General features: G+C 46.3%; 1 protein-coding gene across 3 annotated transcripts in view; it reads right to left on the reverse strand.

Moving 5' to 3' along the window:
• Positions 1 to 17,769, reverse strand: part of ABCA4 (ATP binding cassette subfamily A member 4) — a 147,058-nt gene that overhangs the window by 38,270 nt on the left and 91,019 nt on the right. For all 3 annotated transcript variants that reach the window (XM_060400859.1, XM_060400857.1, XM_027973917.3), the window contains 11 exons: positions 15,975 to 16,106; positions 14,894 to 15,033; positions 14,288 to 14,425; positions 13,147 to 13,340; positions 11,996 to 12,080; positions 8,377 to 8,582; positions 7,962 to 8,010; positions 3,164 to 3,423; positions 2,360 to 2,484; positions 1,781 to 1,879; positions 784 to 970 (listed from right to left, as the gene is read on the reverse strand). In XM_060400859.1, the coding sequence (XP_060256842.1) occupies positions 784 to 970; positions 1,781 to 1,879; positions 2,360 to 2,484; positions 3,164 to 3,423; positions 7,962 to 8,010; positions 8,377 to 8,582; positions 11,996 to 12,080; positions 13,147 to 13,340; positions 14,288 to 14,425; positions 14,894 to 15,033; positions 15,975 to 16,106 (1,615 nt within the window). The remainder of the gene's footprint in view (positions 1 to 783; positions 971 to 1,780; positions 1,880 to 2,359; positions 2,485 to 3,163; positions 3,424 to 7,961; positions 8,011 to 8,376; positions 8,583 to 11,995; positions 12,081 to 13,146; positions 13,341 to 14,287; positions 14,426 to 14,893; positions 15,034 to 15,974; positions 16,107 to 17,769) is intronic.

Genomic DNA, 17,769 nt, shown 5'->3' on the forward strand with positions numbered 1-17,769 from the left:
GGACTATGCAGTCCATGGAATTCTCCAGGTCAGAATACTGGAGAGGGTAGCCTTTCCCTTCTCCAGAGGATCTTCCTGACCCAGGAATTGCAGGCAGATTCTTTACCAACTGAGCTATCAGGAAAGCTCCTATCAGCAGTGTGAGATGCAGGCTTGCTTGCCTGCTCAGTCACTTCAGTCATGTCCGACTCTCTGCGATCCCATGGACCACGGCCCGCCAGGCGCCCCTGTCCATGGGATTTTCCAGGCAAGAGTACTGGACTGGGTTGCCATTTCCTTCTCCAGTGAGAGATGAAATAAATGAAAGTAAATCCAAACAGTAGGATAGTGTGCAGGCATGCTATGATGAGGTAGATGTATATTTACTGATGTGGACATATGTTCATGATATGTTATTGGTTGCAGGTTTCAGGACAACATTTTGAATATAACCCTGTTTGAACAAATAAAAACTAAATATTATTGGTGGTTATTGCCAAGTGATAGGGTGATATCTTTTTGTTCTGACTTCTCTGTATTTTCTAATTTTTCTACAGTAAGCATGCACGATATATTATTTTCTCAATACTCAAAGATATTTTCTTACTAGATTGAATGGGAGTGTTTAATGGAAATGAAACTTTTGGTCAGTGACTTCCTTCAGTTGGTGAGGACCCAGAGCCTCACTTAGTCCTTCACTTAGCTGTTAGTTTGAAATGGTAGTTGTCTAGAAACTCAAGAGGTGCAATGGCTGCAGTTGCAGGCAGGCTCAGGGCCCTGGTGGCCCCCGGAGGGTGGAGGTACCTGCGGGGGTGGGAGGCCCCCTGCGCCCTCAGGGCACTCAGGGAGCATGGTGAGCTTCTCTCTGGTGCTGCACCTGCAGGCAGGTGAAGGTTGGTCCGCTGTCCATCTCTGCTGTTGGAGCAAGTGGGTGACATCCGGGGACACAGATGGAGTCTTCCAGGGGCTTGAATTTCCACAGGGGAACTCCCTCATGGAAGACAAGAGAATATTCCACAGTCAGATCCAAAGTTTATAAAAACTCCTAAAAATGAGAAATAGCACCTAGCCCTTTCCTTCTTAGCCATTTCTTCCCTTTCCTCAGACCCATGCATTTTCTCCTACCCTTTAAGGTTTCTGCTCAAGAAAAATCAAGACTAGAATTTTGTTGATTGACTAGGTGGTGTGGGTCTAGGCAAGGATTATCTAGAATGATATAATTTTCCTTTTATCTGCTGGCAGCTCTGTTAAGGGAACAAATACAAGAATTTGAAATTAGTCTATTTTGGTCCTCACAAATAACTCTGAAAAAGACTAGATGAAAAAGGCATTTAAAATTATACTGCACATTTTAAATTCTTGGTGTATTTCAACCACCAATGAATGAAAGCATGACTTTTCCTCTAGAACTCTCTTCTCTACACTGAAAGCAATATTGACAGTTGGCCATATGTGTAAGTAATGCCGTTCTAGGTCCAATTACTTGCACACCCCCATCTCTCTCCTTCTTCCTTCAGATTCCTTTCAAAGAAGTTGTGAGTAGCATATGTCAACTCAGTTTGGAACTTCATTGAGAATTATAGAAATAGAGACTTATCCAGTGATGCAGAGGCTTCCTGAAAGCTAGTGAACACCCCTGCACACAGGTGTTGAAGGAGAGGCCCAGTGAGTGCTGCTCAGGGATACGGAAGTGTCTGAGTAATATAGATGGGGTCTCGCCAACCATGCTGTCCTAGGCCCCCACTATTGGGCTCTCCCAGGGCAGCTGTTGGTGTTACAGCAGGGGAGCATAGGGACTTACGGAAGCCACTCTTCCTTCAGGCAGCGGTTGCCAAAGCCTGGCTTATTCACAAGGACATCTGCAAGTGCTGAGAGCCATTCGCTGTCCGGCTGGTCCATGCTAGACAGAGTGAGAGGGGCACAGACAGTGGAGGTGTGACTGGGACAGAGGATCAAAGCCACCAACATGGAACTCAACAAATGTCTATTGAATGGGTACTGTGTGCCAGGCATGTACACAGGGCACAGCACGCTGCCTTGATGGGGCTCTGGGTCTCCTGAGAAGGGCGTAGGTAGGCTGCCTGAACATACTCAGTGGTCTGATGCCACATCGTGTCTGCAATTCAAAACAAGGGAACTTAAACCCACTCACCCACCATCTGCCTTCTCTTTCCTTACTCCTGGCAGTCTTGGCTGTCCATGTGGAGGTCACCTTTCCCAGGTGGCAAATTATCTTTCTTTCCGAGGGCAGCCTGAGGACCCCTATCCACACTGGTGACTGTCCCAGAGTGGAAGGGCAGGGCCCTACCAAGCAGCAGGGGACCCAAGGGCCCCACAACCCAAGGAGGTGAATGATGACCTTTGGGATGAGTCTACACACCTGAAGAAGGTGTACTGCTGTCCATACATCCAGGGGTGAAGGGTCAGAGCAGGATATTCACCAAAAGGAGGGATGATGAGGGAAAGCATTAGAGCCAAAAACACAAAAGTGGCCGGGAGCACAATCTGTGGGAAAATAAACATGGTAACTTAGGCTATGGTATCACACACACACACACACACACACACACACACAGCACAATCTGTGGGAAAATAAACATGGTAACTTAGGCTATGGTATCACACACACACACACACACACACACACACACACACATCTTTTAAACATTTATCTGGCAGCCTCATAACTAGCCCCTAATAGAGATTAACATGATGGGAGGATGTGCAAAGGCAAGTTGTAAAGGAGAACAGAGAACATTCCACCCTTTGAAGGATAGTTAAAGCAGGCCAGTTATTGAACCCTAAAGTAGGCCAGTGCTCAGCCAGAGGTAAACCAGAGTTTCTGCTTCTGAACAAAAAATCTAAAGAGAAAAAGCAGACAATGACGTAGGGTCTGCAAAAAATGAATAAAAACATGATTTTACCTTCCCCTGTAAAAATAAAACCAATATTAATATTTTCATTATTATGCTATTTTCTCTGCTGAGTGTACTAGAATACTTACAAAGAAGCTTCATGTTACCAAGAAGAAGCAGAGGTTGGCAAGGAGAAAACAAAGCTGACAGAAGCCAAAGATGGTACCCGTGGCCATGTCTGACCCCACATGCACAAGAAGGCCTGGGAGAGGATGGGGAGGCCAGGGAGGCCACCAGCAAACAGGCACAGCCAAAGACTGCAGTAATACCTGCGCCAGGAAGTCCTTGTGGCTGCGGATGGTGTGCTGGAACCTCTTCACCAGCAGAGCGTGCACATGCTGGACGACAAGCCGCGCTCCTGAGTTCAGTCGGCTGTGTCCCTCCTGCTCCGGTGGAGGCTGGCCCTCCGGGTGAGCAGCTGGCTCCCCAGGGTGGCTGCTGGAGCCCTGGGGAGTCTGTCTGGCCTTCTCGCTAGGACCCAAACAGGAGTTTCGAAGGTTGATGTTTTCTCTTTTCTGCTGAGGGCCTCCTGGTTTGGAAGATGGAATGAGTAACTTAGAAAAACATTCACAAGGTCAATTTTTTCCTTACTGTGTTAGTTTTCCCTTCATCTAAGTTAGAAACAAAATATCTGTCAGAAACGTTAAGAAAAATTTTTAAATTCTACTTTCTGATATAAATCATTTTAGACAGAATTGCCTGAAAATGCTTTAAAAATCTCTACATAAAGAGGACAAGACAGAGAGGTTCAAAACACATAAGCAAAAAATAAAAACAATAAAGTTGCAGAACAATACGTGTAATAAGATCATATTTATGTTAGCACATGTGTCACATGGAAAGAAACATGTTTTATGTATACACATACACTCACAGTGTGTACCCATGTGCAAAATTCTGAAAGAATACCTGTTAATTGTTAAAAGATCACTTCAGGGGCAGAGCTGGACGGGGCAGGGGATGAAGTGGGAAGGGTTAGCCTTTTTTGTATTATTTGAATTTAACAGCAAAATATATTCATGTATAACCTGTGTACATGAAAAGAAAAAGTCAGCTTGGTTCTTTCTATATTTTTAGAGGTCACCGAGAAGTAGAAAGCAGAAAGACCAATAAACTAGGAGTTAGGAGACCTGGGTATGAATTCTGACTCTACTAACAAGATGCGCAAATTTGTCTTAATGACTCAATCTGTCTGAGTTTTCTCCTCTGTAAAATGAAAAAAACAAAAGGGTTATTATGAAGATTAAATGAGCTAACACATGTGAATGTGCTTTATAAACCATTGCAAGTCATCAGCTATTTTGAAGCTAGAGTGTATCATCGCCAATTAAAATGTTCTTGCAGAATGTGGTGTTGGACCTAGAGAGGTTAGAGGACGGCTGGCTGGCCCCCACGTCTCTCTCCTAACGTCCTCCAGGACAAGAACAACTGCAGAGGGAGCTGGGTCAGCTGAGTCATTCTTTCAGCTAATTTCCACAGGCACCTGCAGTGTGCCAGGCTCACTACTTGGAGGGTGACCATCTGCAGGCTCACTGACTACTCAGCACCAGCGCCCCAGTTCTGCCTCCCTTCTGATCTGGACTCGGCTTTGACGCCTTTGCTGTGGCTGGCCCTCCCTCTGGCAGGATTTCTGCTGCCTGTCTTCATGCCTGTCCTCTGAGCTGCACTCTCCCTGACAGCCCATCCAGGCTGTAGGCCCCTGTTCAGATCAGAGTCGAGGGCTTCAGGCCGGTTTGTCCCTGGCTCTCTGCTACCCTCTAGAGGCCACTGGCAATGAGACATCCTTCAGAAATGGCCTGGAGTCTCTAGGTGCCGTGCAGCTCCATAGACAGCCACAGCTCCTTCAGACTCTGAAGACAAGACCAGAAAAACACTGGCCTCAAAAACAGAGCCCTTTCAGAAAAATGCAATTAGCAATCTGAAAAATGGGAGACAATCTGAAAAATAGGAGTGTGTAATCGAGGGCCCTAGATTTGAGAACTGAGACCAAGGAATAAGACTGAGAGGCCTATATGACTTTAAGGCAAGTCATCCAATTTATAAGAGCTGTTTAGCCAGATGTTCTTGCCTGGAAAATCCCACGGACAGAGGAATCTGGTTGGCCACAGTCCACGGAGTTGCAAAGAGATGGACACAACTGAGTGACTAACACTTTTACTTTCTTTTCCCCAGATGGGGTCAATCCCTGCCCTACCAGCCTCATAAGGCTATAGCAACAATCAAATAAAACAATGGATATTTAGTTTTTTGTAAAGTATAAGTTATGGCTAAGTTTGAGGTAAGAGATATTTGTAAGTGCTGAGATGAGGGTATTGCTGAATCATTACCAGAATTGCACACTGTGTTAAGACTTAGCATGCTTTAACTCATTTAATTCTCTCAATAACCTAGCTATGACAAAGCTAGACAGTGTATTAAAAAGCAGAGACATCACTTTGCTGATGAAGGTCCATTTAGTCAAAGCTATGGTTTTTCCAGTAGTCATGTATGGATGTGAGAGTTGGGCCATAAAGAAGGCCGAGTGCTGAAGAATTGATGCTTTTGAACAGTAGTGTTGGAGAAGACTCTTGAGAGTTCCCTTGGACTGCAAGGAGATCAAACCAGTCCATCCTAAAGGAAATCAGTCCTGAATATTCATTGGAAGGACTGATGCTGAAGCTGAAGCTCCAATACTTTGGCCACCTGATGTGAAGAGCTGGCTCATTAGAAAAGACCCTGATGCTGGGAAAGATTGAAGGCAGGAGGAGAAGGGGTTGACAGAGGATGAGATGGTTGGATGGCATCACTGACTCAATGGACATGAGTTTGAGCAGGCTCCGGGAGATGGTGAAGGACAGGGAAGCCTGGGGTGCTGCAGTCCATGGGGCCACAAAGAGTTGGACGTGACTGAGTGAGTGAACAACAACCTTCAAAGGTGGATACTATTATCATCCCCATTTGGCATACGAGGAAACTGAGGTACAAAGAAACTAAATATTAATAAGCCCTAGGGATATAATGTATGACATAATAAATTTAATTAACACAGCTATATGTTATCCATGGAAGTTATTAAGGGAATGAAATCTTAAGAGTGTTCAGAAACAAAAAAAGGGGCTAAGTATCTACCCAAGGGGGCTTCCCAGGTGGCACTAGTGGAAAAGAACCCATCTGCCAATGTAGGAGACATAAGAGATGCGGCTTAGATCCCTACCTAGGTTGGGAAGGTACCCTGGAGGACGGCATGTCAACCTACTCTAGTATTCTTGCCTGGAGAATCCCATGGACAGAGGAGCCTGGCGGGCAAAGAGTCGGACGTGACTGAAGCAGCTTAGCACATATGCATCTACCCAAAGCCACTCAATCAACAAATTATAGAATTCAGGTTTGGTGTTTGGCCTGCTTCATTGTAGAGGCTACACTCAACTCCTACCCTTGACTGTCTCTTTGGAACATCCTATTCTATTAATAGATCCAGAATGATCACTCTTCTGATGTATAATTTATTCTTTTGCTGCTGCTTCTGCTAAGTCGCTTCAGTCGTGTCCGACTCTGTGCAACCCCATAGACAGCAGCCCACCAGGCTCCCCCGTCCCTGGGATTCACCAGGCAAGAACACTGGAGTGGGTTGCCATTTCCTTCTCCAGTGCATGAAAGTGAAAAGTCAAAGGGAAGTCGCTCAGTCGTGTCTGACTCTTCGTGACCCCATGGACTGCAGCCCACCAGGCTCCTCTGTCCGTGGGACTTTCCAGGCAAGAGTACTGGAGTGGGGTGCCATTGCCTTCTCCGAATTTATTTATTCTTCTAAGAGGACTAATTATTAAGCAGAAGCACTCTGTGCAGATTAAAGGCCCCAATTCTTGAGTTCATCATAGTTTCTAATATAAATTATCATGTTTTCATTCTGGTCTTGGTTAATGGAAGTTTTTGCCCTTGGGTGAGTTGAGGGAACTTAATTGCTGTGTCTAAAGAGCTGGAAAGAAGACATGGGCCCTGTGGTGGGCTGCTCTCACTCCCTCCAGGGCACTGCTCTTTACTCCCCGCCCTGCCCGGAGGGCCACCTCTTCTGGCAACCACACAGCCTACCTGGATCATGGCACACATCTGGGCTGATATATTGGACCACTGATAGTTCTAGACAGAGCCGGGATCACTTACAAAGCAAGGTGGAAACCATGACTTAAGAGCAGGCACCAGAAACAGAGAGGAAACAGTCTTTGCACAGGAGAAGGCTGCAGTAGTCACACAGGGTAGAAAGAGGTGACCAGCGGCAGGTGCCCACGTCAGCAAAGGTGAATTCCTTCAGAGCTCTTTCCATGACCAGCAAGAGGGAAATGGAACAAGAAGGGAGAAGCCAGGGAGAGGATTCTATCGGACTGGGTGGATGCCTGTTTTTCTATCAGAAGTGGCCTGTGTTGTGGCAGGTGAGTCCTCCTGCACATCCATACTCCCATTCTCCATCCTCCACAGTAAAGACCACTTAAGTCATGAGTGCTTTTTGTGGCTCTGAGATTTGGTAGAAATTGTGGAAGGGGATAACTGGTGTCCAGGCTCACACATATAGAAGAGAAACCCCCAGAACCCACAACCTTTATGGTCCCCACAGTTTCAAAATTCCTTAGGGCAGTAAATGAGGGCTCAGAACCATTTTATCTCCATCTCAAAGAGGCCAGGGGGTCCTAGCTGGCATCTGGATTGTATTATCTCTAAGAACTCTGTGAGCTGTCACTCATGCCGGCAGGAGTGGATCAGAGGCCTGGTAGAGAGAAGAGGAGAAGATGAGGGTGGTGATGTGGAAGGAACAGGAGACCAGGAAGTGGGGTGAGGAGCTTGAGGGTGGCAGAGCTCCCAGCCTGACCTTCTTAAGACTCCCGATTCATCTAGCATCTTCCCACCTGGACCCAATTCCACTTGCCTTTCCTGTGTCATACAACCAAGAACTCAAAAGGCCTGTCATTTGGGGGTCAGATAAATAGGATGCAGGAGTGTTTGTCCACTTTGTTGTTTCATGAGTTTTTCCTTAGGTTTTTGAGATAGAGCATGAGGGTTTAGTGAGGGGACAAACTGCACACTTGGGGGGCACCATACCAGCAAACAGATGTCCTGAATCCAAATCCTCTGTGACCTTCAGGAAAATCTGTCCAGAAGGAAAAAGAAAATTTGGTTTAGGCATTCCCAGTTTCCAAAAAATCTAACCCAAGCTCAGTTCTGTTGGGTATTGCTTCATAATGGGAAGGGAATACATTATGACTCTTTATCTAAGAACATATTCTTCTGTAAATACAGAAGTGTGTGCACATGGTGACCACAGCTATGTGAAATATGTGTGAGTACGGATGAAGGCAGGAGGAAGCAAGCCAAAGTGAAGACAGCTGCTATGCTTGGGCAAGGAATTATGGCTTTTTGCTTTCACGAAATTTCCCTTCTAGGCTTTTGTATTAGACTTTGGCAAGGAACTTCCTCTCTGGTGCCTGACAGAAACCAGCAGGAGTCTCTGCCTCACCTCTTCCAGGGGAGTGTCAGAAATTCCAAAACTGCTGAGTCCCAGGTCAGCCAGCGTCTCCTCCAGCTCTCTGAAAAGGCTAGCATATGCTCTCTGCTTGAAATTCTTATTTGGAAGAAGGAAGATGAGTTCTTGACCGATGCATTCTACCAGCTTTGCCTCTGGAACGTGGTGGCGAACCATATCCGTCAGTTCATTCACATCCCCTAAGACAAGAAAAAGGCTGACATCAACTGTTTTCCAGAAGCTGGAAGACAGGGAGCTTACCCAGGTCCTCTACTTTCTTCTGTTTTGCGTTTGAGGAAGGCCCATCTCCTTTATCAGTAGTGACTCTTGTGGAGGAATATTGCTCCATCATGTCTATTTTTAACTTAGTTGACCCTGTGACAGGCACTGAAAGGGAGATGGAGATGGAAGCCAACTCTCCCCAAATTATCTGTGTAACATTGGGGCGCTCACATAACATTCCTGTGCCAGGTTTCTCCTTTGTTTGATTAAATGTTCTGTTCTTTACTAGCTATGGAACATCAGGCAGGTGAAACCATAGTTTCTTCATCTGTATAAGAGAAAAATAGTGGTACCCATATTATTGTTACATGTGAGGCTTGGATGAGTTAATCTGCAGAAACCACTGAGAATGTTGTGTCTGGCCCATAGATGACTGATAGCTGCTCTTCTTATCATGAACATCATCTCAAGTAAGAAAGCTCTTGTCATCAATATTGCTCATCCTTAATCACCACAAACCTGAGTCAAAATTGCTTGCATTTTTCTGGTCTGGCGTGTGTGTGTGTGTGTGTGTGTGTGTGTCAAGTTGCTTCAGTCGTGTCCAACTCTTTGCGACCCTATGGACTGTAGCCCGCCAGGCTCCTCTGTCCATGGGATTCTCTAGGCAAACATACAAGAGTGGGTTGCCATGCCCTCTTCCAGGGGATCCTCCTGCTTCAGGGATTGAACTCATTTCTTTTATGTCTCCCGTGTTGGCAGGCAGATTCTTTACCACTAATGCCACCTGGGAAGCCCCAAGGTATATGGGACTTGACCGAGAAGTAGACCTGGGCCTGGTGACCAAGCCAGATGAGAACCCCACTTCCTACATCACACCCCCAGGCCTGGCCCAACGTTTTGGAGGACTGTGCCACTTCCCTCAGAGTTGCATCTGCCTCCTCAAATAAACAAAAAGTCCCAGCTCACGGGAAATGCAGAAGGAAATTGAGACACTGTGAAGAAGGACCAGGGGATGGAGTGCAGAAAGCACAGCATGGGGTAAAGGGAAGCATCCAGTATCAGGTATTTACCTGATATACTCATGCAATCAGAATTGAATTTTATGCATGAGCATATGTTACTTTAAAATTAAAAATCTAGAGATTTCCCCAGCAGTCCAGTAGTTAAGACTCTGCCTTCTAACACAGGGGGCACAGGTCTGAATCCTGGTCAGGGAGTAATATCACACATGCTGCAGGGGATGGCCCCAAATTAAACAAATAAAAAAACTTGTTAAAAATCTAATTAGCATGCATTTAAACAGATAGTTCCCTAGAATACTGTTCTGAGAAGCAGGTCAAAGGGGAAGGGATTCTGGGCGCCCAGAGCCTAGGTCTTGTGTGTTTTGTGAGTAACACTCTCGGAGTCAGGATCACCCAGTGAGTTCTCTTTTTTCTTTGTTTCAGAAATGACTCATGCGGAGAGATTTCGTGGCTTTCAACCCAAATCCTTCTGCCTAGCCGGACTAGAAGGCTTGCTTTATGTCAAACATGCAAATGAGACTCAATTGTCTACAGTTCCAGATGACTTCATGCAGGGGCTAGAGGGCTCCTCGTGGGAGGAAGCAGCTCTGCCCTAGCCGCTCTCCGGGGTCACGTTCATTGTTCTCTAAGGAAGGAAATCGAACCTGAAGCTGCTGGATTCCCAGGAATTGTGTCTTAGATGTGTGTGTCAGCCTTTCCAGAAGTGGTCCTTCAGGGCGGCAGGGCTTTCAGCATCTGGCAAGGGGGTCTGCCAGTGCGTGTGGTTTGCGAGTCTGTATGAGTGGAAAGCCTCTCAAGGAGCTAATGGGAACTGAAATTATCTTCCTTCTCTTATTTGGGGCACAACAACTTACTGTGCTTCCCACTATTCACATCATCCCTCTTCTATTCAAAGAAAATAAACCTTTATTTAGAAATAAAGTAATAGTTAAAAAATTTACCCCACCCAGCAGGCTCTGTTTGCATATTGACTTTGGTGTGTGTGTGTGTGTTTCACTTCAGTTGTGTTTGACTCTTTGCAACCCCATGGACTGTAGCCTGCCAGGCTCCTCTGTCCATGAGATTCTCCAGGCAAGAATAGTTGAGTGGGTTGCCATGCCCTCCTCCAGGGGATCTTCCCAATCGAGGGATCCAACCCATGCCTCTTATGTTTCCTGCTTTGGCAGGCACGTTCTTTACCACTAGCGCCACCTGGAAAGCCCCAGGAATTAAACATATTCATTTCAAAAAAATTATCTGGAAAGCAGGGAGGGGCCTACAGCAAGGCAGACTAGGAAAAAGACACAGAAATGTTCTAAGAAGATATGTTCGTGTTCATCACAGGTTCTGTCAGTGCCAGAGAGGGTGAGACAGTAAATATGATGCAACCCTGGGCATTTCCCCTTAGCTTTTAAGCATAGTGCATAAATACTGCCTTGTTTTCTTGTTTCAGATTTTAGTTAGAAAAATATTTGTGCTTAGGAAACTTTGTCTTTTCTTTAATACGCAAATACTTTCCCCTTCATTAACTTGGATCAGAACATAGTTTTAGTTTTGTTCCTACTTAGGAATATGGGAAATATGGTATTCCAATTGTGAGGACAACCCCTCCCCCTCCCTTCTCTCCCGCCCAGGCCCCTCCCCACCACCCCCAAACAGGAAAGGATGAGAGGCAGGCATTAGCAGAGACTAGAAAGAGCTTGGAGAATAGAAAGAGCTGTTGACAAGCACTCTGGGGCCAGGAAGTCAGGTCCTGTATCAGAAATGCTTCCACAGTGAGAGTCTCTGTTTTGCATCTTTCTGGAGGTGGCTGCTGCTGCTGCTGCTGCTAAGTTGCTTTGGAGGTGCCCCTTACAAGGTTTAACACACTGTATCTAATCCAAGGGAGAATCACTCAAAATTAGGAACCTGAGAGAAAATCTGGGAGTGTAACAGGGCTATGCATTAACCCACAGGTTTGGCATCTACACCATGCAACCTGACTCTCTGGAGAAGTTCACTGTGAGGGCTGTGCATCGCCGAGGCTCATAGGGCTCCAGCTGGCACCTTTGGAAGACCTCCTCTCCTGATACTGGGGAAAGTGGCTTGGATCCAGGCAGGGGGACCCCAGAAATGCAGGCTTAGTATGGGCAAGGGCTAGGAGTAAACAAAGACTGGGTTCCTCATTAAAGGGAGAGGGCCTGTAAGCCCAAGACTTCAACTTTCTTTGGGAATGGAGGAGGAGACAAAAACTCAAAAGAAGAAGATGAGCAACTGCATGACCGTCAGCTTGAGAAGCACACAGAGAGTTCTCTTTGCTCCCATTGAAATGCTCGACAGCTGGACACACCAGCAAGACCCAGAGATGATTGCCAGACCAGGACCAAGGTACAGCCTGCTTGAGTCCTTACCGTCCAAGACTTGTTCTGGAGTCATCGGCTCAGCACAGGCTGGACATCTGACGGAGAAGCCCTTAGACGCACAGCTGCAGGTCCCCTACAACAGATGGACGGCAGTCATTCCTACAGCGCCCCCTGACGTCCCAGATGCCCACTGCAGTCACCGCCATGCTCTGTGTCTCGCACCAAGTGTGGTCAACACATTTTTCTTCACTGTTTTAATCTTATTACTTCATCTGAACATTTCAGGGTGTGGCTGGCTGATTTCGTTCTGACAGTGTGTGAATCAGGCACCGAGAGAACATTGAAGGATTCCTTTGGCTTGTCATCACTTATGTGACAGCTGTAGGTCAGCCCATGCGAGACTTTCTGCTTCTCCCTCTCCGGGGATGCACAGTGGGCTGTGGAAATCTACCCAGGACTGGAAAACCCAGACACCTAAACTACAGGGCTGAAGGCATAAATAATACTATAATACAATAAAAACAAGCATGACAGGACAACTGGAAGGTGAGCAGTGCCTTTTTAGCAGCCCAAAGCACATTTATCATACTTTATCTCATTTATCTTCACCACATCCCCGGGAAGCAGAGTGGCAATTATCAGCTGCACTTTCTATGTGGAAAAAACCCAACAACAATGAGGAATTAAGGAATTTGCTTAAGGCGACAGTCTGTTCACCTTGAAGCCCACACTTGGACCTGGGATTCTTGACACGCTGAGGTGGTCTCTGCTAGTTGGCATTTTATTCATATCAACATTTCTAGGTTATAGTTACTAGGGAAGCTTTTTCTCGGCTTTCATTTGCCAATGAAATTACAGTTTAATTAGCTAACATAAATGTTTGAATGAAAAAAGGAAGCTTGAATAACTACTGTCCTTTAAACAGTGTAACTTTGCAGAATAAGTCATTCCTTCCCTCTATGTTGCACGAAACCACATGTGTAGTTTAGGATTCTGGCCTGTAACAATTTCAGGTCTTTTAAACTAGTTGGTTAAAGCATTTCTGTAGGAGAGTTCAGAATGTTCTCTTATCAAAATCTACAAATGGTTCCAGAAACAAAGAGGTCAGTTCTGCTGGCTGGAGTCTGATTTGGGTAGAAGTGTCTGGAATGACGTTCCTTCTCACCCAGGACAGGCTTTTCCCCTGGACAGACACAAACCTCGCAGCCTCTTCCTTGGCTCTGAATAGTCTTCATCTTGCGCACCAAGGTTAAGTAGAAGCCTGTGCCAAAGCAGTTCTTCAGGAACAGTGGGGTTCCAGAGCAGTAGAGCCGTCCCTGGGATATGATGGCGATGCGGTCCCCGAGGATGTCGGCCTCGTCCATGTGGTGAGTGGACATGATGATGGTTCTGCCTGCAGAGGCAGGGGTCAGAGGAATTACCAGGCAGGCCTGGGCATGGATGGGAGAAGGTGTATAGCAAACTCCATATTCCATGGGTTGCAAAACTGGGAGTTAATAAATAAAAACAAGTATTCTGCAATACAGTCTAGAATATTAGAATAAAAAATACCAATAGGTACCATTTTATAGCATCCTGCATATTGTAAAGCACTATTTTATAGAGTATTTCTTCCTTAGCATAGGGCCTGATGCAAATAAACCACCACGTATGGGACGTATTTATTACTGTCAGTCAGTATCTATTGAGTTCTGTAGTATATTCTCTGGGTCATTAAGTGCTACATTTATCATCTCTGCAAAGAACACACACACACACACACACACACACACACACTCACACTTACATTCTTTCATACTAGAGATGTCCTTAAAATAAAATGGTAATGAGGATTCCAGGAACGCAAATACACCACAGGATTAAATCACGCTGTCACTTTTATGATGGCTCTGCTTGCTGTCTTGTTTGGGTCTGTGCATCTGGTTTCAGGTGCCATGACAGAGGAGGGACCGTCCCATTGAGATACTTCCATCCACAACACTGAATATAGGCTCGTCACCCTCACACCTGGTTTTTGTAGATAATTTGGGTCCCTTTGTCAAGGGGGAATTTTACTTACAGCTGCTCCCATTGTTCCAGGCAGAAGGGTTTTGGGTTGAGAGAACTTTCTAGAGCATTTTGGGAAGTAGGCTGCTTCATCAGTAATTCCCTGCTTATATTTGGGTAAAAAAACCTCAGGAGGCTTCACTTGGAACTTAGACTCCCCAAGCCAGTGATAGTGCCACATCTGAGGGTAGTCGTGGCTGTTACTACACTGAGCTGCAAGATGCCAGGTGTGAGAGAGTGGATTGCACACATTCAGCCTCAGCAAGAGCACAGGTGATGTGCAGTGGCCATTACCTGAGCGATACTTCAGGAGCAGGTCCCAGATTGAGCGACGTGAGTAGGGGTCCACCCCAGAGGTGGGCTCATCCAGAACCACCACCTTGGCATCTCCCACGAAGGCAATGGCCACGGACAGCTTCCTCTGCACGCCACCTAGAGAGACAAGGTGGTGGGGTCACGGGAGCTGTGGACGATGTGAAGGAACGGCCCAGGGCTGGCCACATAAGGAAGGTACCTTAGATCCAGCAGCAGCTTCAAGCTGCCTCCTTAGATGTCCACAGTGTTTGGAACCCTAAGTGGTTCAGGCCTTATAGTGCACAACAGAAAATCCCTGCCTCCCAGGATCAGACCATGTGAAGACTGTTCTCACATTTTTAGTTCAAACACATAAACCTCAGAGCACATAGAGCCCAGGCTGCTGCAGGATAGTGTTCTATGTAGAAAATAATCCAGAGGTGGGTTTCTCTTAGATGCTCAGAATAACTTTATAGATTATTCCAACCCTTAGGAGCTCTCCTGTTACAAGTCTAAGAATACACACACACATACATATATACAAGGCTCTGTGCACTGGGAACCCATGGATTGACCATCTGAAGCCCTTTTTCCAATACCAAGCACCTGATAGATCCTGAGCCTCTTCGTTCCTCTTGTGGTGGAGGCCTGTGTCCTCCAGCATGGCTTCCATCTCCAGCTGGGCCTCGTCCCAGGACCTCCCTTTCAGCTGCGCGTAGAACAGGATGTGTTCAGCCACGGTGAGGCTATGGGGATGGGGCAGTGAGAAACACAATGCGCTCAGCGTTTCCACTTGTAACAATTTACCTTATAGAGATAATTAAAGATGAGCACAGAGATTTAGCAATCATGACGCTCATCATGTTGTTGTTCATAACAGAGAAATGAGACAAAATACTGATCCTACCAAAATATCTGACAGCTTAAATAGCACATTATACAATGGAATAGTATGTATACATTAAAAATTATTCTATAGAAGAATACATAACAGCATGAAAAAATTTTTGTGATATCTTAGGTTTAAAAAAGCATTAAAATAGCAGGTTACTAAATGGTAAGCAGAGTTTTATTCTCTTTTATAATTTCAAATATATGTATAGCTACACATGCATAAGAGAAAGCTTTGAAAAATTATATATCAAAGTGTTAACAGTGGTTTCCTATGGATGGTGAAGTTACAGGTGATTTTTAGTTTCAATCTATATTGCCTTCCTTCCTGTGATCCCTCCTTCCTTTATTCAGTGACTGTATATAATTTTTTATATAAGAAAAGTTTGGGAAAAAAGCAACTGAAAAACTTCCTCAAAAGTGTTTTTAATGCCTGGCTGAAGAGGAAAACAGGAGCCATGGTCCCCTCTGTGGGTCCCCTTGCGTTCCCTGAGAGCAACTTCTGGCCAAGTTCTGAGCAATGGGCCCCAGGACCAGCCACCCTGGCAGAGAGAAGGCAGTGCCAGTCTCCTGAGCAGGAAGACCTCAGCATTGAGCATGAGAGAAACAGTCTCATGTTCTGAGGGACCTTCTCAGTGCCAACAGGACAAAGGACCCCAAATGCGGGTGAAGCCGCTGAAGAGTATGGCCTCTGGCCCCAGAGCCAGCACCCCTCAGCTGTGCTCTAGAGAACATGTTAGGGGAGGGCAAGGTGAGGTTAGGGCACCGGGAGGGTCCCAGTTCCTGTTCTGCTTACTGGTGGAACAGGATGTTGTGCTGTGGACACATGCCAAGGCTCTGCCGGATAGCATCCAGGTTGGTTTCAATGTCCTTTCCCCCAACAAGCACAGTCCCGGATGTCGGTGGCAGCAGACCAGTCATGATGGACCTGCCAAAAGCAGAAATCAGTGGCAGAGAGCCTGGCCTTTAGGAACACCTTAGGACAGCAGTCTCCACCCCAGGGTCAATGAGGACTCTCAGTAATTCTACCCATGCCTCTCAGTTTAACCCAAACCATCACTAGTGGCAGGAACCAACAGTTTCCCAGACAGGGCTTAGCGCTAGTGTGTACTCAAGACCCCCAGGAGGGGGAGTACATCTGCCTGCCTTCCGTGCTTCTCTTATGCCCTAGTGCTCACAGGCAGGTGCCGATGGGCCTCTGGGATTTCCAGCTGCAGAATGCTTGCTTATAGCCAGGGATCTCTCCCCGACTCAGCCATCACAGCTCCTGGTGCTGTGGGGGCTCAGTTAACGGTATTTAGCTCATGGGTCTATGTTTTGCCTGATGTCACCACCACAAAGTGCTAGGTCTTGGTGAGAAGCCCAAGCATTCAACATGTATTTGTTAATTAGTTGATTGAACCCAGGCCTGGGAATTCTCAGAACAATTTTGGATCCAAAGTAAGAAAAAGCCCAACAGCACTGTTAACTTATTTTTGTGAAATGGGAAATGATGACTCTCACTTCATGGGGTATTTTGTGAGGATTAAATACAATTATTACCTCTAAAGCGCTTAGAACAGTGCTTTATAAAGGAAGTGCTTTCATAAAGGAAGAGTCAAAAATGTTATACTGCTTTTATTAAGCGTTGTGTTCCAGCCCCAGGCAATGTTGCGTTTCTCATGCATGAAGTAATATACTTGGGTTTGGGGTCCTCTGACCACATTAGTTAACAAGGAGAGAAATGAGATGCGTCAGTGCTGCTCCTCCCAGCTTTGTCCCTGAGTCAGATACAATCTCAGACTCTCTGAACTTGTCTGTTGATCAACCACTAGAGGGAAACAGAACCAAGTGGAATGGCACCAGCCCCACATTCCATTGGTACTGAACCCGCCCTCAGAGAACATTCCAACGCAGGGTGTACACGGCTGTTCCTTCCTGGGGCTCCGCAAAAAGCCACAGGACTTGATGAGTGCATTCACATGGCTTCCCCGCCCCTTGAAAGGGCCGCCCCTGCTGTTCCTTGGGGAACCTTAGATGGCCGTGTTATCTTTATGCAGATGGCGCCTGGATCCCTTAGAAAAGCCAGGGGAGTGTCCTGAGCTGAGGACTCCATGAAGAGCCTTCATCTTCCCTGAACTTGGTTTTCAGTTGCTCAGCTTTTTATTATTTTGGATCCGAAATTGTTGTGGTGATAATTCCCAGACCTGGGTTCAATCAGTTAATTAACAAACACATGTTAATGCTTGGGCTTCTCACCAAGACCTTGCCCTTTGTGATGGTGACATCAGACAAAACTTGGACCTATGTGCTGAATACCTTTAACTGAGCCCCTAGAGTGATGGGCTTTCTGGTGGCTCAGACAGTAAAGAATCTTCCTGTCATGTGGGAGACCAGGGTTCGATCCCCTTGGTCAAGAAGATCCCCTGGAGACTGGAATGACTACCTGCTCCAGTATGCTTACCTGGAGAATCCCATGGGCAGATGGGCCTGGTGGGCTATAGTCTATGGGGTTGCAAAGAGTCGGGCAATAACACTTTCACTGCAGCACCAGGAGCTGTGATGGCTGAGTCGCAGAGGGATCTCTGGCTGTACGTGAGCATTCTTTATGT

Source organism: Ovis aries, chromosome 1, assembly GCF_016772045.2.
Source record: "Ovis aries strain OAR_USU_Benz2616 breed Rambouillet chromosome 1, ARS-UI_Ramb_v3.0, whole genome shotgun sequence".
Taxonomy (NCBI): Eukaryota; Metazoa; Chordata; class Mammalia; order Artiodactyla; family Bovidae; genus Ovis; species Ovis aries.